General features: G+C 38.5%; 2 protein-coding genes across 5 annotated transcripts in view; both read right to left on the minus strand.

The window, feature by feature from the left end:
- Positions 1–137: 137 nt before the first annotated feature.
- ncapg2 (non-SMC condensin II complex, subunit G2) lies at positions 138–12,033 on the minus strand. Its single transcript, XM_079449484.1, has 27 exons — positions 11,926–12,033; positions 11,604–11,682; positions 11,277–11,465; positions 11,068–11,182; positions 10,008–10,165; positions 9,721–9,855; positions 9,538–9,632; positions 8,093–8,249; positions 7,720–7,812; positions 7,463–7,588; positions 7,113–7,292; positions 6,541–6,693; positions 6,186–6,408; positions 5,900–5,994; positions 5,549–5,722; positions 5,367–5,437; positions 4,787–4,940; positions 3,724–3,900; positions 3,271–3,381; positions 2,928–3,056; positions 2,646–2,745; positions 2,071–2,261; positions 1,782–1,922; positions 1,360–1,463; positions 1,154–1,254; positions 776–878; positions 138–559 (listed from the first exon to the last, which is right to left on the minus strand). The coding sequence occupies exons 2-27, from the start codon at positions 11,679–11,681 to the stop codon at positions 490–492; spliced, it is 3,423 nt and encodes a 1,140-aa protein (XP_079305610.1). The 5' UTR covers position 11,682; positions 11,926–12,033; the 3' UTR covers positions 138–489.
- Positions 12,034–12,439: 406 nt separating this feature from the next.
- esyt2b (extended synaptotagmin-like protein 2b) overlaps positions 12,440–24,185 on the minus strand; it is a 34,266-nt gene continuing 22,520 nt past the window's right edge. For 2 of the 4 annotated variants that reach the window (XM_079467406.1, XM_079467404.1), the window contains 9 exons: positions 21,023–21,097; positions 20,832–20,918; positions 19,675–19,824; positions 19,011–19,354; positions 15,533–15,640; positions 15,213–15,344; positions 13,701–13,806; positions 13,570–13,619; positions 12,440–13,484 (listed from right to left, as the gene is read on the minus strand). In XM_079467406.1, coding sequence (XP_079323532.1) covers positions 13,445–13,484; positions 13,570–13,619; positions 13,701–13,806; positions 15,213–15,344; positions 15,533–15,640; positions 19,011–19,354; positions 19,675–19,824; positions 20,832–20,918; positions 21,023–21,097 — 1,092 coding nt within the window. In that variant the 3' untranslated portion in view covers positions 12,440–13,444. Of the gene's footprint in view, positions 13,620–13,700; positions 13,807–15,212; positions 15,345–15,532; positions 15,641–19,010; positions 19,355–19,674; positions 19,825–20,831; positions 20,919–21,022; positions 21,098–24,185 lie in introns of all 4 variants that reach the window. The other 2 variants (XM_079467405.1, XM_079467403.1) reach the window with 1 other exon arrangement.

Here is a 24,185-nt window from a genome sequence, read left to right on the forward strand (position 1 = left end):
CTGCTCGTTTCTGGTGCGCTGTACCTGCCAAATAGCCCACTTTAAGAATAAATAATCTCCCACTTGTTCTAATAGATCAGCAGGTCAAAGTTGTGTTAGAATCTAAACATGAAAATCTAATAGATATTTTCACTAATCAGAATCTCACATGCTTACATTTTATTTCACTTCATGATTTTAGACGTAAAACTAAATATTTAATCATATACCTTTGTTTACATATGATCTTGAGTACTTTGTGTTTTGTTATTATTCGTCAAATATTTAGATTGAAAAGGTTCACATATAACCTGTGACAATATAGAGATCATCACCACCAATCTGCAGCATAATAAATCCACTGTGGCATTTAACACTGTATTAACAATAAAAAGAGTATCAAGAGATTGACGGTGTCAGCACTTTGGTATAAGAGAACAAGGATAAAATATATTCGAACCAACAGGTTTTGGTGGGTGTATGTAAAATGTTAGCTATGAGCTGTCCTGTTTAAGTGTTTGATTGTTGGCATGGAGTTAGGATATCATTCAGCATCCTGACAGTGGATTCATAGATGGTCCTGAGAACAAAACCAACATAACATTAACAGACGCACAGCGCATTGCCAGTCGCACAGCTATCAAGGGTGTATTGTTTTTTGTGAAAACAAAACTGTGAAGAATAGATGTAAAGTCAATCTTTCATTCATAACAAAATATGTTTTACTCTACTAGGTGACTGCAGTACTCAACATACTACCAAATTTTCAACAGCAAAAGTATGCCAAATCTATTACCTCTGTATATTTTCAGCATTTTCTGCCGTGATGTTGTAATGGCTCTGTATTTGTCTTCGTACCGACACACCAATTTCTTTTAACTCCACATTAAATGCATCAGCTGCAATAGACAGAGCAGAAAGGTTACAAAAGTAAATCCTACATTTTCCCGTTTTATCTCAGTTTATTACTACGGAGTCATCTTTTAACTGCTTTAAGTATTAATGGAGAGTTTTTACAATTCTGAAATTTTGTTTACTTTCTCGAATGTTTTTCAAAACCACAGAAACCATATGGGTTTCAAAGGACACAACTGTAATTCTTAAACAAACAAATTATTTACCCGTACAGGAAATACAATGTAAAAAGATAATTGATTAGATGATTACAACTCACTTTGTTTGATGACGGTGAGAATGTGTGTAACTGCGGCCCACTGCGGGATGCTATCGATGGCCTCTGAATCTATAGAGCAGCTCATTTCAGCCAGAAAAAAACTAAAACATAATGAGAAAATGGTCAGAAGTGCTTCAAAGTAAAGAGAGATTTTAAATGAAGTAAACATACATGCTTTGGAATATATAGCTGTTTGTTTTTCTTACCTGGTAACTGCAGGTGATCTGAGGATAACTTTGAGGATAGTGTTTGACAGAGATGGAAGGTCATCGACTGTTTCTGGTGTCGACAATTCTTCCACATGAGAGATCTGCATCAAGGAACATGCATACGTTTCTTAATACTTTATACTTTATTTAGAATTCTTTACACATTTAAATTGAATGATCCTTAATTTATATTTATACATAACTATAACAGACCTGCCACACTATTTGGTGTCTCAGTAATAGATATTTATTAATTATATCAGTTGGTTTTTCATTAAATGTCAATTACTCACATTATCATTTATGATTTGTATATGAAACAAATAATGAATATGCACTCAAACATGACAGCAATTTTGTTAGCTTCTTAATCAGGAAAACATAACCATCAATCTGCTTTAATATAACTGCTCATGTACCTTCTGTAGTGTGCGGCTGATATCAATAATAACTGCTGCACAGAGTGATGAGAAGACTCCTGTAATGAACTCTGACCTCTCCGTTGCTAAAGTAGTCACCAGCAGAAAGTCATTAAGATCATCCTCAGAAGAGCAACACAGCTAGAGACATAAAAGAGACACAGCCTTAAACAGAAGACAACTGTATGAAAGAAAGACATAACTACAGTACATTCAAATGTTAACAAAAGTAAATCCACGATCTGGGCACATATTTTTTTATTTGTCTTTGACTTTTTAAAGGCCTCACCTCCTGACCCTCTTCTTTGTCTTTACGTAGTCTGTGTGCTATAATCTCTACAACTTTCTGGAAGATGTTGGTCAAAATGCGGACAGTGAGGGACAGCTGATCATCCTCCCCATCAGTTTTATGAGAAAGGCAAGAATGCGCCACCTCAGTAAGCAAAGCGAGCACATGAGGGATGCACATGTATCCTTTTTCTGAATGAACACATACACATCCTTGTTTATTTTAATGCAAGCATTCTGGTTTAATAATATTTAATTTATATTATAATACTCAACAAACTGTTGAATTTTACATTTTATAAAAAAAAACATTGAATGGGTCATGTAACTGTCGCATTTAAATTTAGCCAAGTAATGTATCTTCTGCTGGTAACCCAAAATAATACTGACATACTTTTAACTTTGCGGATGTGAACCGGAAGTTAAGTTTGGGCCACACAAGCTCTCATGCGCAATAACTTTTGTTTATGTTGTTGATTCGAAAGCGTGTATGTTTTTGTACTTTATCTAAATACAAAACTAAAGAAATCATTAAGCTACCAAAACAGCACAAACACAAAAAGCACCAGATCTCACCGGACTGCAGCACAGACGCAACGTGCTGTAATAAGTGGTCTCTGAAATCGCTGTCACCTACAGAGACTCGTAGCACATTCATGCACACTGTTAAACAACTCTGACGATGAAAAAGAAGAAGGAAAACAATAATGAGAATAAAAATGCACTTGTACCTCTACATATTATAAAGAACATTTAAAACATGAATGTAAAGGGTTATTTATGTGAAACATATGAGCAACGCTTTGATCTTCAAGTTAACATCTTTACAACCTAGTTAACATTGATCGAGCTACTTACTTCGACTATCTTTCTACTGAAAGACAACTGCTGCTCATTGCTGGAGCTGGTCATTAAAGGAAGGACTTTCTTCTCCACCCAGGACACAGAATGCTCTAGTGATCTCAGGAACTCTCGCTCCTCTGGGTACTAAGATCCCAAAGAGGTGCAAAGTATGAGAAAAACATGCCAACTTGTCAACAGAAACATGTCACTATTTAGTTACACAGCATAATAAAGGTAAACCTCAGGTGTAATGGCATCTTTAAAATGTTCTTTGCTTGAGTTTGTTCGGTCACTGTTTGCTTTGTTTGGAGTGTGAAGAACTCAGTGGCTGCACACAGTGTGTTTGCAGTAGACTCACTTTGTGTTGAAGGTGGATGCTGAGTCGGCCATGGAAAACAAAAGCTCTAAGGGCGGATTCAGTGATGGCCGTACTGACCTCTGATCCATTTAGAGAGGACAACAGCAGTGACTGGAAACACGTACACCAAACATACACAACAAAAAGAAATGAAAAACAGTTAATAATTGAGCTTACTTTTTGCAATGTCAAAAATACGAGAACGCAAGAGAAAGGACAAATTAAATTTTCATCAGATAACAGCACACTAGCACTCATTTTCCTTATGACTCATGCTAGAACAAACTATTTTACAATGATGCTCATCATTGAGAAAAAACATCCCATCCCAATTACCGCATTGACTTATTAACTAATGACAGCATTATATCCCTAAATAAAGGAGTGGTCATGTACAAATTCTCTGTAATATCACTTATCATCATTAAGATTTATTGCATGCATCTACGGTACCTTCCATTTGTAGAGGGCATTATGGAGCTGTTTGATCTGTTCCAGTTGCATCGTAAGCAGACTGTCTCGTGTTTTAGGGTGCAACAGCAGGTAATCCAGATAGTCCAGGCCCAGATCTGGCTTTGACTCCTCCAGTCCTTCAAAACGCACTTTGCCTGTTGAGTTTTCCCCACCCTGCTAATGACAGAAAGGTGCATTTATAGGAATATATAACGTTTTATCAGAACAGCCAATTGCCATAGGTTAATGATTTAGGATATTTCAATTGGTGAGTACTGGCACAAGCTCTCAGCTCACTTCTACTTTGCTTTAGTCACAGTGTCAATTATTGGATTGGATTCAATTTATTGTCATTACACACATACAAGTACAGTGCAACGAAATGTATTTTTAGAAGAAGATAAAGCATAACATGGGGAAGGTGAGGATAAAAACATGTACACAATACACCATAGACAAGACTTGCAACAGGGATAAGTAATCCAGTTCCGACAAGCAGCCATCTGATCCTGCTGCCATGGTGGCGCCGTTATAGTTTAACATACAAAGCTAATAAACTTGGATGACACAGAAAGTGACAGCATTTTTCCAACTTCTAAAACATTATGCGGAATGTACTGTAAAAAGCGCACAAAGCAACCCTGTATGATTTGCTGCATTTATTTAGTGCTTACACAGGCTAAACGGAATGAAGCTATAATGTTTGATAAAATACATTACTCCCACTGTTTTGGCCTCTAGCAGGCGAAAAGACTGTTTTAAAGGGGCAGACAGATAGCAGCAGAAGTGGAATTGGAGAGAAGTATCGCACAAAAAGCTGGCACAGACACTGCCCTCTGAAACATTAACTTCTAAGACACCAATTATTAACCCTTAATACCAGTGATGTACATTTAGCACAGACCTGTGCTTTCTTCTAAAAGCCAAAAGCGACATAAAAGACGAGTCTGCTACTTATATTTAGTGACACCTAGAGAACAAAGCAAAACATCTGGCAAAAACAGATAAATGAAGATGGCAATTAAAAGGAAGATCTACATTTTACCAAGCCGCAAATATTTACCCAATTCACAGGTGCGGCTTCTGTGAGCCAGTTCTCTATCAGTTCCACAATATGGCTGATCTGCCCCCAGCTACAGAGACACTCCAGCGACTGACTGTACACCATCACAGCAGAGCCCGCTTTCAGACTCTTCAAGTGAGACATCACTTTACTCCTGCAGAGAAGGACACACAGTAGTCATGAATACACCCAGACTGTCCAACAGATCGCTCTAAAGCCTTCAAGACACATTCAATCCCACCAGCATTAAAGTATGCCACTCGGATCAAAAGGAAATCAGTTGGCTTTGAGAATTGGCATTTCTTTTCTAAGCCATACTGCTATTTTGGGGGAGACAGCTAAGACACCATGTGGAGCATGTTAAGCACCCAGCAGGAAAGAAGTCTATTTGTCATTGATTTGTCCTTTTAAGGAACAGTTCACCTAAAAATGACAATTCTGAAATATTACCTCTAGAGATGAGGATGGGTAGATGTGAAAAGATGACAGAATTGTCATTTCTGGGTGAATGATTTCTTTATATGGGGTTTTTAATAATGGGAGCTCCAGGGAAAGGTTGGTGAATGAGAGTCATACTGACCTCAGAGCTGGTACAGCAGAATCAGGAAGCAGAGAGGCTAGAAGAATGAGTGGGGCTTTACACCGCTCCTCCTGCGCGCACATACACACACACTTTAATGTTGCACTCACATTGCATCAGCCGTGAAGATAATTACAGTTTCACAATCCTCAGGTTTACCCATGTGTGACGGAGCATTTTACCTGAAAAACTTTGAGATACTGTGGCAGTACAGAGGAAAACTTTGATGTGGTGTACTTGAAGGCCTCTTGGTTGGACTGGAGAGATTTCTGGACACTTTTCCACAAAATGACCAAAATCTCCAGTAAGCTGGCCATGGAGGAAGTGTCTTGTACTGAGAGAACATCCTCTAGCAACTAGAGATAATGACAAAAATAAACACAATACTATGAATTATGATCTCTCAACACTTAATTGTCCAAAACTGTGAGGGACACATAAACTAAATGTTTTCAGACCTTAAAATACATCTCGTCTATTCAGTGACAAGGTAACTATGCAACTAAAAAATACATACATTTACAAAGTCTCACCGTGCTGTTTTCTTTATTGCTGGAAGCAAATTCATCATCTCCTGAATTTTGAATGCACACATTCAGACACTTTCGGATCACGAGCTTCAGTTTAACTACAAACATAAAGCACATTGAGTTTTCATTGAGGTATGTCAAAAAATTTTACCGTACTGGAAATGATTAAAGCTTAACTTCACTAGATTAACACATAATGAAAAAGATCTAGTAGACTGCAGTGGCATTGAATTAGGTTTATCTCTATAGGTAGTCTAATCCTAACTTGCGTAATCGAAAGTAATCCAACCTATATTAGCAGGAGCGGTGTACAGATAGGCGTATTGGTAAAACTTGCGAGCTGCTCCGGGATTTGTCTGAATCAGGGTGACACATCGCTCACACCAGACAGTCTCTGGTTGGTTGACAGGAAAGAATGAGTTGAAGAGAAGATTGACAATTCGCTTGGATACGGGAGGTGAGTCTATCTCTAAACGAGCCAGCAGGTGTTCCAGGGAACAAACTTTCCAAAACTTGACACAGAGAGAAAAAAAATATCAATATAATATAACAAATCCGTATGCAAATAATTTTGCAAAAAGGATAAGGATTGCCTTAATTAGGACCTAGGCAAATAAAGATAAAGCTTAAACTCAAACTTTTACCTTGGCTGCCCGGACACCCTTGATCTTTAGGAGCATTCCCACAAACGCAACTCGCACCTTTTCAGAGCTGTCATGGAGGCTGCTCTTCACTGCAGGCAATAGTTTTTCCATGAGTGGATGGCTCAAACTGTTATCCAGAATTATAGACATACACTACAGAGAGCAGACAAACAGGTCAACATTAATTAAGGCTTAGCCATGCACGAGAAAAAGAAAGACCACAATAATTTCTGTGTAATTACACAGAGGCGTCAGATACTAACCTCAGCTTCACGAAAGCACAAGCTATAATTGTGTCTCTAAATATTATGCCCACAAAAGTTCAAATTAATTATGAACATGTTAAACAACATTTTGTGTTTTGCCTTTGTTTTTTTCACAAAAAACATTTGTGTTTACAACAATTTTGAAATCTGTGAAATTACTCAGCAGACAGTGTCCTTGCTCGAGCTGTAAATGACTTTAAATTGTATTCTGTTCCAAAACGTTAAAGGTGCTAAGCTCTTACCCTACATGTCCATCTGATCTACACTTTTGTCTAGTGGCCGACAGACAGGTAAATGTCATTTTACCATGAAAACAGAACAGCGGACATCTGGAGAGCTGGTGTCATTTGCCAGCTGCAGGATGAGCTTCTGCAGAAGGTCTGTGATGACTGTGGAGGGGATGACCTCCCAGCAACGGGCCAGGACAGAACACACACCCAGCACTGCAGATGAGCGCACAAGAGGCTGGGGGTCATCAAGAAGACCCTACAGGGACACCAAGGGTAAGCTTGTGTAAGTTACTGATTTCCTAAAATATTAAGGAAAATTGTTGACTTGTACATGCTCATAATTAGTCATGTATGAAAACACAAAACATCAATAAATAAGACAGGGCTTCACAGGTAGTGAGTCAATGGAACCAGCTGTCAACATACAAACAATAAATCCAGTTGTTTCTGAACTGCCTGGTCTACCATCTCACTGTTCATGCTGGGGTCATGAATGGGAAAGGCCTCCGTAAACAGCAGTGTGGCGTTGGCGCGGACTTCAGAATTAGTGGCCTGTTTGAAACAGTGACATTACAAAATGACACTAAAACACAAGTACCAAATATGGCTTTATGTCACTGAGGCATTAAATCATGTAAAAGTATTACCAAATTAAACAATGACACTGTTAATAAATGATCTACCTTTAGTGCTTTCCACAGAATTGGTTTGTATAGTCTGTGCAGCATCTCATCTACTCCCTCTCGAAACTTCTGCTTGTGGAAATAAGTGAGGATCTACAGGCACAGATCAGGACAATCTTTAAAATGTTTGCATAATTGGATACAGGTTGTTAACAATATGAATTTAATGTCGCTATTTTAGTTTACATTAACTTCTACCCAAGAAATACCAATAAAATAAATGTTTTATTTTCTGAACCATTTCTTCATGGTGCAAACAACTGTACCACAACACATGCATTCAAACCAATTCATGTTCAAATAAAAATATGATTTACTGAAATAACAAACAACTTCCACTTCACTGCAGTCTAATTTGAAGGGGATTATTGACCTGTCTGACTTTGCTGTGTACAGGTGAGTTTCTGTGCAGCAACATAGCTTGCTGCATTAAATCCTGGATGCAGGTGGATTCAATCTCCTCCAGGAAAGTGCTGGATGCTTTTCTCCATGCTCTGAAGTAAATCTCAGCCACGTGTACAGACAGAGTTCTGGGGTTACAGAGAGGGAAAAAAGAATAACTGTGAAGATCAAAAGGAATAGTACATCAAACATTACCAACAACAACAGTCTATTCAGAAAAAATAAGAGAAAAGCATGCAGTTTACAGCTTGTGTGTCCTTGCTCAATCACATGAACAACATTATAACATTATTAATGCACCAAAGGTCAGAATTAAGATCAGCATCTAATATAAATGATCCCCTGATTGCTATTATACCGATGTGGTGCCATGCATTTTCTACAGAACACGTCTTATATACATAAATAATCTACATTCACATTTAGGTTTTTGGCAGACGCTTTTATCCAAAGCGATTTACATAGCATTATCCTATACATTTATACATAGGTATCTGCAATCCCCTGGGATGGAACCCACAACCTTGCATTGTTAATGCAATGCTCTTACCACTGAACTACAGGAAAGCACATTAAATAAGACGTATATGTAATATCAGTAGGCTAGTGAAAGCCATTTGAATTTACATTAACTACAGCTGTACAGAATAAAGCTGCATCTGTGCAGTTAGGTGTCAGAATTAGAGATGCACCGATTCCGGTTTCTGATTTGAATCTAATTACGATGTTCTATCCACAAACTAAAATTGAAAGTTCATTGAAGAGTTTGGTTCCAAAATAAGATTTTTTTTAAAGAAGAAAATACAGCCAACTAACACAATAAAAACATGATAACATAATAAAAAAAACATGATTTAAAAATTAGGTTCTCTCATTTTGGAACCAAACACTTCATATATAAAATCCTATTTACTTTTCTTCAATGTCTATTTATTTATTCATTAGACAAATTATTGAAAAATAATTGAAATCTCTGTGACTGAAAAGAATTAGAAATAATAAAGTTGATTGACCCTTTTCTCTTTCGAACTCCTCTCACAAAAGTCTAAGATTACAAGCTTAGAAATAAAATAGTACTTTAACTTTATTCTTGACTATTCCTGTTCATGAAACTAACATTTACTTTATCTTGGGTTCAAAGAAGTGGGTTGGTTCACTCGCGTTAACAAGCACCAATTGCCCAATTTTACTTTGATTTCTCAAAACCTGTCGGTGACTGAAAATCGGGCCCAAATCATGCACTGTGAACCGGTCCTGGCCGATCATGCGAAAACTGTCCGACTCTGGTCTCTGGCCGGTCACTCGATGCACCACTAGTCAGAATATCTCCATAAACGAGTGTGCAACATAAACCACAAAATTATTGTGCACAGCTTTTAGCATTAAAGAAGAAAAGGTTGTGAGCATGTAATATACTTTGGGAAGAACTGCAGCTGGTTCTTAATAGTTTCATGAATCATTCGAATGAAGCTTTCATTCCATGAGAAGAGGAAGGCAAGGAAGCGTTTCCCCTGAAAAATAAGCAATAAACAAAGTTACATGGGTAATCTATCTAGAGTAGAAAATATAATCTGCCTCCCATAGACTGCGGACACATACCTCTTCTTGTTTGATATGAGAAGCTTTGAAAAAACACTGGAGCAGAGGATCAATGACCTGTTGGCCCCTTTCAGATGTAAAGTCCACACTGAGAAGCACCTCTCGTAGAGTACACAGCCTTCTGAGCTCACTCACCTAGAAAGATCATGAACATATTCAACACATTCTGAGAACTTCACATCTAACAACACTATTTGACTGTTGATGAAAGTACCCAAACATGAGACTATTAGTACCACATTGCTTGATGCATGAAACATGTATAATGACTGAAATTGTTTTAGTACCGGTTTCTCAAGAGTAACAGTGTTCTCCAAACAAACAAGGAATGCAGTCCATCCAAGCTCCTCTTTCCCTTTAAGATCCCGCTTCCACCAGCATTCAAACATCCAATGAATAGCCTGCTGGAGGGGTGTTTGTGACAGCGGCAAAGAACTCTCTATACCTGCAATAAAAACAATATGTAAGCAAATATATTCTATTTCATTTTCAAGAAAATCCCTTGTATTATGATCGCCTGGCTGAAGTGTGATTGGAATGACTGATGATAAAACCTGCAAACAATGGTAACGCTTTAGATTATGGCCCGCAATGTACCGCATAACAGAATATACAGAGTAACAAATTGTAACAATAATGTACCTCTACAGTACATATCTGTAGGTAACGGAGAACGATTTGCAAAGTTTGGGTAGTAAAGAAGAAATTAAAAAAATATTTATATTGCAAGTATTCTAAAACTAAGGGGTAACTATTTTTATATAATGTGGTATGCATGACCTGCAGTTTGCTATACAACAATCTTAGCAGCTACCTTGATTTCAAATAAGTACGGGGTTCTTATTTAAGTATTATAGCAAACATTAAATAAGGGAAATGATGCGTAAACAAAACAGCACAAATGAAGCACGCAGACTGTGAACTGGACATTTTACAGAGTTTTGACCTTTGATTTTATGATTGCTGGTCAAAAAGAATGGATTTTAGTTTGAAGAGTTTTTTAATGTGTAAATTATGCAAAATCAATGTTGATATTTTGTGACTATAATAAAGTATTTCAAGAGCAGTTTGATTTGAATATCCCTTTACATATTGTTCCCCTTTCCCTACAGATATGTACTGAAGAGGTACATTATTGTAATCCTGTAAACCCGGTTTAATTAATACATTGCGGACCGTAATCTAAAGCGTTAACCAAACAATTTGCTTCTACATTTTTCAAATAATTTATTCAGTTACGTCTTTGTCAGGCATAACAAAAAAATTTAGGTTGTAGTATCACAACACTGAACTGAACGTCAATGCAATATGTTTACATTTGCTATTTGATTAGATGCAAGTACTTACAGTTGAGCATCTGGGCAACATCAAGAAGAGAGGTGTAAGTGTCATTTTCCTGTAAAACATCTATAGAGACTGTAGAAACAATAGTGACACCCTCTATAATGGCCATGGCCTGCATCTGAAAAAAAAGAAAAACGTATTTGATATTCTAAGACCGCCCCTGAAGACCAAAGGTGCTTCCTCAAAATCAAAATGCTTCGGTTCGTGCTCACCTGCTCTTCAGAAACCTCCACCTCCATGTCCCCAGGCTCCTCCTCGGCTCCAGTGATCCAGCGCTCTGGAGGGTGAGCAGTGAGGGTGTGCTGCAGTAACTTTAGCAGTCGGTCCCCCAGCTCCTGCCTCTGGCTCCTCTGCAGCTCTGACAGAACCTCCACCAGGTCAAATGGGTCCGTTCCATCCTTCTACATCACAAACACCAATAAATAACAGCCGTTTATGTCCAAATATAATAATGGAGAAACAAAGCAGCATGACGACCCGAATTACGTGGTACGTCATTTGTCCTTTATTCCATAAGCAGCTGTGAAACACGGACTTACATGAAGCTTGATAAAGTTCAGAAAATCTTGGACGTGATCATGACGGAGAGAGTCCAAAAACTGCTTTCGTTTCGACATCCTAACAAAGATAACAGACGTGAGAGTCAAATGAATAGCAAGTTAAGTTAACGTTACTAGCTAAACATAGACTCGCTGGTTTTAATTCCCAAGTGGCATCTTAATGTCAGGTTTGTTGTATTAAAGACGTAACTTAAATTCAAGCAAACCAAAAAAACGTTTATAAAACTAACGACTCGTAACCGACAATTACGCATAAGCACCGTTAAACGTTACGACATTTTTATGACTTTTCTACACAAACCTGTCACGTTTGTTTACATGCAGGAACTCTGTCCACTACGCCCGTTTCAATATTTCCCCGCTCAAAATCAAAGACGCGTCATGACGTAACTCGGAACTCTTTATTTACGTCGCATTGGCTGACAGCGCCACCTGCTGTATAGGAGATGGACGAAGCTCTTGAAATAATATTAAACCGTAGTCTTTTACAAACCCTTGTATAGCTACTGCATAAAAAATATTTATGTAATTCAAGACACGCTTAAACGCGTATTGCTATTGAAGAACCTCGGATGTAAAAATAGTCATTTAAACAACACGACAAATAGTACTTAATGAACACCAGATGGCGATAAAGGATAGTTTATATCTATTCCACCAATTTCATTTTCAAAACTGGAAATCAATGAATGATGCTAAGACAGACAATAATTGTTTTTGAGATGTGCGTGTATCGTAAATATGTATAATGATCAGATGGTATAGAACATTGCAAGTTCATTTCTAATTATTAAAACAGAAAGCAAAGGAAACTAATTTTGCATTATATTTTATTAGGTTGCTATAACACTTAAACAAACAACCTTTTATAAAGTATATCATAAAAACATAACCGTATTAAGATAAATAATTATTGTCATAATAATAATTAAACAATATTTTATATAATAAAACATTCAGTTTTGCGATAAAAAGATTGACACATGAAACAGCCTAGAGACAGAAGTTTCTCATGCACATTTCTAAAAGTGTCTCTACGATATGACCTGATTATACTCAGAGGGTCCAAGCTGACTGATGAGTCTCCAGTTTCAAGTCAAATTTCATATTTCAGCAATATCATGAGTAATGCATAGAGAAAAATAAGGCTGAAAATCATATCAACAGCCATTTCACAGTCTTTAAACAATCCTAAACAAAACACTTTGCGAATAGACTTATAACACGCATTGTACACATTTCACATACTATATACATTTTTTGCTTCCTTGCTCGAATACATTCTGATAAAACTCTTGCAAGCAAGATGTGTATTAAAACATTTCTGTACAGGCATTTGTGTGCTGTGCAATAGGAAACACGTTAAATACTTTTAAAATAAAGTATCCAATGGATACTATCCAACGGGTTCTATGTAATCTGCTGCCTTAAACAAATGCTACAGGAACATGTATGGCATTCCAACAAAAAGAAAAACTTGGCATACTATAACTTATTACAAAAATAACAGTGTTATGTATTTAAAATTGATACCGACAAGGAGGGAATGACTGTCGCTTTGTGTCAGTCAAAGGATTATTTAAAATGAGGGTAAACTGAGAAGTGATGGTTTAGGTGGCAATATGAAGCTTAGCTGAGAATAAGATTTTTTTTTAGGCCAGTGTGAATCCCAGTAGATGTAGCCTGGTTTAGTTAGCTAAACACTGGTCTTCTGCTAACTGAATGCTTCTCCAAAGCTGTAAATCCTCAGACATAGTGGTGTCCCAGTTATCCACCATTTCAATGTTTTTGTCCCTGCTTTCAAATATGTACCACTGCATCTAAATTATTTTCTTTGATCCATCCTCAGTCAGATTATACCTGAGAGAGAGTGAAAGACATCAATTAAACAATTCAACGTGGATATTTAAGGTAAAATTGATGAATAAGTAAATAAGAATCCCACCATCGAGTCCATCCCTTAGAAATGTCTTCCCTTCCCAAATCCACAAGTGCCTGTGACATTTGTGAGAGAATGAGGGGAATATATAAAACATATTGAGGAAAAGTGCAATGGTGTGTCACATCATTTGTTACCTTGCCCAGCAGTACTTTGGGTTTGGACAGAAGTCCACCTCCATTCTTTACGGCGACATCCAGAGTTCTCCTGTGCAGTTCCACTATAGACACACTAAACTCAAATCTGGTAAACCCAAATGCACAACAAGAGATTGTTAATATTGAGTTTATTTACTGTAAACATGCTGTTTATTTATTATGCATCTACATTGAGATGTACGAAGGACCGGCATCAATAATGAAACCTTGGGTCTCATTCACTTATAATTGCATAGTTTTTCGTATTTAAACGCACATTTGAACCTCCCAAGAATTAGGATTCACAACACAGGCGTACCCACATGAATGTGTTCTTAACCTCGTCCTAATGTTAGTGAATTCGGAGTATTCTAAATGAAAAGTGTAGTCATTTGCATAAAACACACCCAGTCCATCATCATATTAGGACTTTCCACCTAACCTTTCCTTTACCAGCTGTCGTCACTAAAGGGCAATTCCAATGTTATGGACATGACATTTTGCGTTATGGACGTGACAAAAATGCTCAGAGAATGAATTTGTAACAAATATATTGAACCATCTGTTCAGATTTTACTAAAGCCTTGTTGATAGAATCAAAACCTAAAAGAATGTCAGTCTATGATCACATTTTCTATTTAAAAAAAGGGGAATAAACATGCGTTATGGATTTGACAAAAAAAATGGTTTTAGGGAGACAACAACCATTGTAGGATTTCTGTGAAATAAAATGCACAATCCTGAAGCACTAATACCCAATGAATGGAGAAGGGATGCCTTTTTATAGAACATAAAATTGTGACTTTATTAAAAATTTCTTTTGTCCATTTATGGGGAATATGTAGCGTTATGAATGTGACAATCCTGAAAATAGCACTTACCGGTCTATGAAAAATCATGCACTAAAAATAAAAAAATGCTTTACAAATTTGAAGAGAGATCTCACATGGGTATTTGAACCACCACATGTTAATATCTGTGCTGTTACCATAATAAAAACTGTTGATAAAAACGTAATTTTTTCGTGGTAAGGTTGACATTTTCACGGAATTGCCCTAAAATCAAAGTGAATCCAGGCAACCGCGTGCCGCTGTCTACAGACGTGCTCTCGCAAGTAATTCCAAGTGCGCAGGCCTCAAAGTCAGTTCATACACAATAAAACCTTTTATAAAGACCTGCAGTTTGCAGAGTTCTCGTTGCAGAACGCTGTTATTCAGAGAAACCTCGAAGCTTGAGCTATAGTATAACGCTGCTTTTCTTACTCTTTCACACTATATGGTGAAATAATTTCAAAATTAAATATACATCTACGTGTAATTTTTGATTTTATATCAAATATTTGATTTATATTTTATCTTGATATTTCATAAGGTATAGTATCTTAAGATATGTTTATGGTACTGTGACAACCCTCCTCGAGAGTGAGCAGTTCATGACAGAACTTTCATTATGGGGTAAACGATCCCTTTAAGCACTCTATTCAGCTCTAGCGAGTGTACTCAAGTGTCTTACGATTGGTCATAAACAGGGTTGAGTGTCTTCTTCAACACGTTGGTTTTTCTGCGGCCACTCCGGCTCTTGTCTGGTAACAGGTACAGGCGGATGTATGGATCCGAGCCATCTTTGGTCAGTGGTATGATATTTCTGTCATTGTAATACACAGATGCAAACACACGTTAACATTATTAACACACACATCATCTAGACACAAAGCCAATGGCTACCAGTCATGCACTTGAGAGAGTAAAGGTCTGATCGTATCACCAATACAAGTATTAACTGTAAAAAGTACGAAAATCAAATAAAAAATAGACGCATTTGTGTATTCTCACCGGCAGGCATGAACCACTACAATGAGCTTGTTCCTTTGTAAGCTGTGTCTGACAGTAAGCTGAACTTCACAGAGTGGATACTGACTCAGCCCAGAACCACAGTCATGTCTGAAAAACAGTCAAGTCAAGTCAAGTCAGCTTTATTTATATAGCGCTTTTTACAATTTTCATTGTTACAAAGCAGCTGTACAAGAAAAAATGACTATAAGTAAAACATAAAAGGTTATGGAATTCAAAACACAGGTCAAATATCAGACACACAATAAATTCCTATATGCAGTGTTAATTAAATAAGACTACCAAATTCTAGCAGCCCCCCCGGCCAGGCAAAACAGTGCAAAACAGTATGCAAACGGTGGCGAGGAACCCAAAACTCCATTGGAGGAGAAAAAAAACCTCGGAGGGAAACCAGGCCTAACCAGGGGATTCCAGTTCCCCTCTGGCAAAAACTGCAGCCTCTGCACAAGCTCAACAGTGCTGCACAACAAGGCGAAAATAAAAAAAAAATTAGATTTAAAATTATCATTAATAATCTAATAGTGGCTGAAGTTTTGTAGGGACGTCACTTCCTTCGTCCAGCATTTGTCAGGTCTAGGAATGGATTGCGCCCTGCCCGCTCCGCTCTTGTAACCTTGGAACAATGAGACAGGACTGGCTGAGAGTAGAGTACTGTTCTGCACTCTTTGATGCAACAAATGCATCAGTTGTTATTGGAGTGTGTTAACAGTTGTTACAGAGCTCTGATAATGCACTGTTACTCTACTGTATGTTGTTTGTCTATGTAGTGTTTTTTAATATGCATTAAGATAAACATGCAAATTCGTCAGTCAACACCTCTGCAGCATTTTAAAACTGCAGTTTTAAAAGAAGTCTCAAAAACATGTGGTCAGAGTGGAGGCGTGAACTAATTTGCATATTAATAAAGCTGCATATACTAAATAACACAAGGGTGTAGAGTCACAAAGCGATTTCAGAGCATGAATATTTCTACAAAAAACATTTAAATGTGACATGTTGATGCTCAAAGATGAGGGAAGACTGAGTAGGCAATCCTGTCCAGAAAGTTTTTGTCATGCTGGTGGGAAGTCTCTTCTTAACATTTTGATAGCAAGCAATAAGTAAAGTGATACATTGGTATTTTTATAATTCATCGTCTGTGAAAGGTGTAGGACCAAAAAATGTTTGTCCAATCATTGCCCTCCGGTGCATGTACAATGTACATTTTCAGTCAACATACTTTGCATCCCACTTCACGCAGACACTATACAGGTACGTCCCATACGCTGTGCAGACACAGCGGGAGAATGGCAGGTAAACAGCTGGTACCTAGCTTTCCCCCTTGTTCAATGTGTGCAAGTTTGCAAGTGGGACTTGAAAATAAAGACCATCTTAAAAACTGCCTCGACTAAAAACATCTAAGCAGCAAAGAAGTGAAAGCAGAATTCCATTCGCGAATGCATTCCGGTCTCTAACGGTCAGTTCGCAGGGGTTTCCCGCTCGGTCTGTTCGTGATTTTGTTCCAGAGGTTTCAACAGGAGATGGGTGTGAAAAATGGGCGTTGACAGGTAAGATTGTAATTTTGCTTTTCCACGCTGGGACCAACTACGGGAGTCAAGGGTTTCAAAGATGATGCCATGGTATCTTCTGGACAGGTAGGTACATGTTATGATTAGATTTTGATGGGATTTGATTATGTTATTTATGTAGTTTGTGGACCTTTATGTATTACATCGTTACCCAAAATCTAACGGGAACTATGCTGCATCTAATCCCTTTTTAAAGCTGTTTACGTTAGCGGTTTTCTCTATTGTAGAACGTTAGTTATAATAATAATAATAATTATACTTTGTACTGTAACATGTTCTCACTGGTGAATGAGACATGATTTAATTGGAAATTGAGCTTCTGGTTTGTGAGATTAATGTGTTCGCATGGAGGGTGAAATCAGTGTTGGACCAGAGAAAATGCATTGGGCGGGTGGACAAAATTTGGGCTGCTTATGAAATTCTAAAACACACTCAAGCAGCTTGCCTTTTCTTTGCCTTTATTTAGTAAAGTTATTTCAAAACGTTCGACAATGATGTGAAGTGCAGTCCCATACACTCTTGAACACAGCCCCTTAATGGTTCTGTTTAGGAAGATCTATCAAGCAATCTACCGTTTACAGTCTACCGCATGTTACAGTATACCATATTTTGTATATTGAAGCTATCGCAATGCCAACTACGCCCAAATATGTTGCACGGTAATGGAAGAGTAATCAAATCTCACAACGTTGATTACACATGTGGTGACAGACGACTTGTGGGCTTTGTAAATATAACTATAACTGAATTCAGAGCACAGTTGAATGAGTTAATAAAAATCTAACTGAATATGGGATAATACTTCTTCTGTTCATCATCAGGACACATTTAAACTGTACAGACTGTGCTCTGGCATAGCTACTTCTAGACAGCTGCTGGACTATCAGATGTTGTGGCAACTCTCAAAGGTTAGCGCATTATTGTTGCTGATGTTCTTTGTTGTTCTCTTGTATTAGTATGTTTCAATGAATTGCACATTTTTGGCTGCCATGGTGTGAATGACGTTGCCGGCAGCCATATCACCCTGTAGCCGAAGACTGGTTTCCCACTAAAGCTAAGAGGGGTTGAACCTGGTCAGTACCTGGATGGGAGACCTCCTGGGAAAGCTAGGTTGCAGCTGGAAGAGGTGAGGTCAGCAGGGGGTGCTCGGTCTGTGTGGGTCCTAATGCCCCAGTATAATGATGGGGACACTATACTGTAAAAATGTGGCGTTAAATGAGGTCCTGACTCCCTTTGGTCACTAGTGCTCAGGGTGTTACCACTGGTGTCCTGGACAGATTCCCTCCAATGGCCCTGTCATGGCCTCCTAATAATCCTCACCTCTCCACCTATAGCTGGTGTGGTGAGTGCAATGGCGCTGCTGTCGCATCATCCAAGTGGATGCGGCACACTGGTGGTGGGTGAGGAGAGACCCCTCTCATATGATTGTAAAGATATGGTTGTACAGCAATAGACAATAAATGTGCTATAAAAATGTCTCATTCATTCAACGAGTCATTCACACATCAACTTTTCACACAGAATTTGCATAGTTATGCATGAGGGTTAAAGTCAATGGTTAATTTCTTGATTTCTCGATTGAAATGGCTTCTGGACACATTAGTCATATTTCTTACTCTCTTTAATACATTTGCTAGGTTTGATCTGTTATATCTGTTTTCCTTGTTTTTATTATATTTTGTCATCTTAGTTTTAGGGAGATGAAATGGTCATTATCACATTATTTTGGCAGTTAAAATTTGGGTTAGGGCTGGAAATTTTCCCCCCACAATCTGGCAACGCTGGGTGAGATCTTGATTTCAGTGCTAGCAGGCTAAAGTTAGCATCTATTCCGCCAAATTCACAGTGATCCAACAAATGTCAACAAAATTTGCATTTCGAATTAAACTCACTTTTGCAGTTGCTGTAATCTCTGCTGTAATTCCTGTGTGGCACAGGGCAATGAAATGTCAGAGGCCAGACTGTGTGTCGAGTCTCTGTGAGACTGATGATTTTGAGAGCTGCTTATCCCCAGACTGGAAAAGCTACGACGTGCCTCTGCCAGGCAGACAGGGGAGCCGCCTGATCCCCGTTTCCCCTGAGTAGGGTTGGTTGGAGGTGGCTGGATGACCGTGGGTGTGGAGTCGCTGGTGGTAGTGTTGGCTTTCTGAGGTTGTGAACTGCTATTTTCACTAGTGTGTCGGACTTGGACGGATGATGGTTGACTGGATGTTTCCTCCTTCCCCGAAGAGAGAACCTGAGGACACATATTGAAAAGACCAAATATTTACTTTATTAAACCAACAATCTGAACCAAACATGGTAAAACACCTCACTAACCTACTCTATGTACATAAACACTAGAGGTGAGACAGCAGTATATTCTATCAATATATGTACCACCACAAGATATGAGAAATGTAATTAAAAACATTGATTCTTGGTATTAGAATGTCAATATAATATTTGCTCCCATTTCTGCTCACCCCAAACACAAACTAAAGCTCTTGTTTAAATTCTTGATAAATGACAAGCACAGTTTTTTTTAATCACACACATAGACACAGACACACTAACCCTGAGAGCCATTTTCAGTTTGAGGGTGCTGCTGGGCCCAGAGCTCTCCAGGGGGAAATGCTGATTCAGCGTCATGTCCACCTCCTGCAGCAGAGAGGCAAGTGCTACCCGCATGATACCCAGGGTGCACTTTAGCTTACTGTCCATCACCTGAGACACAAATGTATTTATTTTCTACAAATGCAAAACAGTTTAATGAAGTAGAAATATCTTACATTTGTTTATTTATCTTCTAAGGGTGTGTATGGGGGCAAGGGCCTTTCGATACGATACATATCACAATAGATAAGTTAAAAGTACAATAAATTGAAAACATTGCAATACTTTTCAAAGTAAAAATGTAAAAAAGAAAATAGAGCCAAAAATACAACTTGCTGTTGACCACCTGGGGTATTTTTTAACATCCCACCAATAAAATCCATCATATACCAGTAGACACCATTATAGTTTTAATTAAAACTAATACAATTTACATTACAAATTCTATTGTTTTTTTTCAGCAAGGTTATTTTTGCTGCTTTTCAGTTTGATAGCGCTAATGTCCGTTTGTGCATTCTTTAGATGCATTTTAGGAGACAGAATATATTAAATTTTGCGCAGTTATTGTTTGACAGCGGAGCACAAGGATAGAGTCACTTTCTCTTTTGCAACCTAATAGTCTTGTGTTACAACCTCATTGTCCGTCAATAAAAAAAACCTCTGTCTTTGCTCCATATCGCGCACCACAATGAACACCTTTCATGCGCCCTCTAAACATCAATCTAAAAGCATAATTTAAATCAAAGCGCACCCACGCGTCCACCATCGAAGCTGGAGCACCACGCTCTCTCCCGCTTCAGACAATAGGTGTGTGTATTGTATGTGACGTTAAAACGTGATTTTAATTAATATATCGATAGTAGAGGTTGGACTATCGAGACACTATCATGAACAAAAATAATGCAATAGTTTGCTGTATCGATATTTTTGAACAGCCCTAGTATCTTCTACGGCTGAGCTGTTCTCAAAATGTTTATTATACATGATCAATACTATTTACACTGATGATCTACCCTGAAGAATAATGCACACGGTGGACATATGGTTTGTAATTGACATGACTTTATCTTATTAATTACTTAACATTCCATCTTGTATGGTGTTCTCTTCTAGAATACCTCAACTTCCAGTTCCTGAGTGCATGGGTTGTTGATGAGGAAAGAAAAAGCATCCTCCCACAGTGGCTCACTTGTTTTATATCTGACCTGAAACCACAGAAGCAAAGCGCAGCCCGGAAATGAAAATACTTCATCATTTATCAATTATTTTTATGTTTAGTCTCAGAGTATAGCTGCTAAAAAAACATTACCTTGCTTGTGTGTGTCTTTTGTCCAACAGTCAGTTTGACAAAAGGGTTTGGATCTATGCTCACTTTCTTACCAGACTGTTGAACGAGAAAAACTGTCAGTTGCATTTTATGACACCATCCTTTAAGAAATGGAACTGTGTAAAATGGTAATTCTTACTAAATTAACTATTATTAAGTATGTTTTAATGCCATTTTATTATCATAATGTTTTCTATATCGAAGTAACAGTGCCAGCACGGTTTATGAAAAGCTGACACATATAATGTATGTAATTGTAAATCCCAGTGATATAAATGCAATTTATTTTATTAATAATAAAAAACAACAACAACATGAATGTACTGAATGTGTGTACAAAATAATACCATTTATATATACAGTAGTAATCTATGTATGTATAATGGATTTATCAAGAAACATCAATTAAATTATCAAATAAGATGAAAAAGTATCTAATTGATTTTAAATGCATGCAATGGTGCATTACAGAAAAATCCATTAGAGAAAAGCCTTTTAAAAGATTTACACAAAATAACAAATCACAAGTGATAAGATCGTGCTGAAAATCCATATTTTGAATGCCGTGCCTGTGATGCATGCCACAGTATGAACCACATGCATATTTAATGTACCTTCAGGCCTTTATAAGGGGGTTTGGGGCCATCAGGGTTAAAGTCAAGGGGACTTATCTTTCCAGAAGAATAGTTGAGAAAAATTTAAAACAGGATAGTTAATGTAAGAGGACACGCAGGATAGATACATAGTTACATCGGACTGATCTTGTACTGTACATTCTATCGATAATCCAGATTGTCCATCAGATCTTAACAAGATAAAAGTACAAATCGAATTCTCCCGCAATATAGTTTTCCATAGAGTGAAATTAGAAAGGTCAGAAAGGTTTCACTTTTATTTCCTACTGTAACATATCAAAATCTCGATTAATTGAACATTTGATCCCGATTACGATGATTAGTTTTTTTTGCACTGTAAGTATATATTTTTCTAATTAAACATTTCTTATCTCATATTATTTTAAAATAATCAAAGGAAATACAAACTATTTATGGTTATTTATTAAACATTTCGAACAATTCACATCTTTGTGTTATTTTTTGGAAACATTGCTTTGCTGCAGCTGAAGACAGGAGACTTAAAAAGTGGGAACGAGATGCTGCGTTTCAAACGCTATGGGAGAACGTCTTTGTTCGACCGGTTGTGAAGCACGTGTGTTAAACACGCCAAATTGTTTTGGCTTTTAATAACCTCAGGAGGTGACGTGGCTAATTACACCTGCAGGTTATAAATATGCGTGGCGCGAATGTGTCTTCAGGTTCCAACTTTGTCTGAAAGGACATCCGTCACACCTACAGTGCGGCATTGAGGCGCAGCATCTCGTTCCCGCTTTTTCAGGGAACAGGGTTTCAGCCAAGTTACCCTAGACGTTCCCTATCAAAAGCTACTCTCGCTATGGAAACGAGAATAACAACGCCGCCGCGCTGGAGGAGTCTGGACCCCCCAAGGTTGTGTGATATGTGTGCACAAGCCAAGAGGAGGCATCAGACGTGACTCTGGGATGTAGACTCCAGGAAAAGTGAGCCTGGAGTAGCATGGACATCCAGACTATAAAAGGCAGGGCAGGATCTGCTGGGCCAATTTGTTCAGGTGGCGTGACCGCAGCCCACCCTGGTGATTTATGTACGAGACTACTGATGTGTTGTCCACCCGCACTAGGACATGGTAGCCTCGTAACTGCCGGAGGAAGTATTTCAGGGCCAGAAATATAGCCATCATTCCGAGCCAATCGAGAAGATGACCACTCCAGATCCCTTGGGCTGGACAGCCATTTGAGGCCGCTCCCCAACCCGTGAGGGATGCATCTGTTGTTACTATCTTGCGAGGACAACACCGACCGAGAGTGGGACCTAGAGTCAGAAACCGAGGTCTGAACCACATAGAAAGGGTGCGAAGCCCCTGGCGCGTCACCTTCATATGCCTCTGGGGGTTGGCCAAAACTGAAATGGGCCAAAACTGAAATGGTATCATATGCAGGGGGCCCAGAGTTATTCCTGTAGAAGCCACCGCCATGAGACCTAGAACTCTTTGAAAGTGATGATTTGTCACTTTCTGGCCTTACCTGATGCTCCTCAGGGTGCTCTGGATGGATTCGACACTTGCAGGTGACAGTTGTGCCTGCATTGCAATCGACTCCCATATAACCCCCAGATACTTTGTATTCTGCATAGGGGAAAAAAAGCTCTTTTTGACGTTGATTCTCAACCCGAGAGTCTCGAGATGAACTAGGATGACATCCTAATCTTGAAACGCTAGCTCCTAAAACTGAGCTAAAATCAGCCAGTCGTCTATGTAATTCAAAATGCAGATGCCCTGGAATTGAAGAGGAACCAGAGCTGCATCCATGCAATTTGTGTATGTGCGGGGTGACAAGGCTAGGCCGAATGGAAGAATCCGATACTGGTAAGCTTCGCCCTCGAAAGCGAACCTCAAGAATTTCCAGTGTTGTGTCAAGATCTCTATGTGAGAGTATGCATCTTTGAGATCGATCGTCACAAAAGAACGATCATAGCCTTCGGCTACATTCCTTTCTACCCATGGATGGATACCTGACAGTAGTTTCCACGCTGTCAGCTTCTCTGAAAGGAGTATCAATGTTGAAACCTCGTCTAGTTGGGGGGATGCCAGACATTCGGCGTCCTGAATCATGGCAGGAGATGACCGAATATTTAGCATTTTTGAGCCCGGCGTAGTTCTGCGAATGCCGTTTCGTCAATCACCCCGTCAGTGCTCACGTCGTGCAGCAAATCAGCCTGGAATGCTTGCAAAACCGCTTTGGTGTGCAGGGCAGCACCAGCCTTTTGTCTTCAAGGACCGCTTTGTGTGCATCCTAAAAAAAGGGGAGGGCCCGACTGAACGCTGAGCATGGAGAACTCGAATGTCAAATACATCACAGAGTTCGCACTCTCCCTCTAGCCCCAGGGGAGCATGATCAATCCCCAAGCTCTCAAAACAGAATTCATGTCCGTCCAGCTCGTCAAGGAACCTCTGACAAGGAGGCACACATTTACGCTCTGGACTAGACATTACTCTCTTTATATATATATTTTTTTGTTATATAAGGCTAAGTAGCCATAGTGCTTAGAAC

The sequence above is a fragment of the Barbatula barbatula genome (genome assembly GCF_947034865.1).
Source record: "Barbatula barbatula genome assembly, chromosome: 1".
Lineage (NCBI taxonomy): Eukaryota > Metazoa > Chordata > Actinopteri > Cypriniformes > Nemacheilidae > Barbatula > Barbatula barbatula.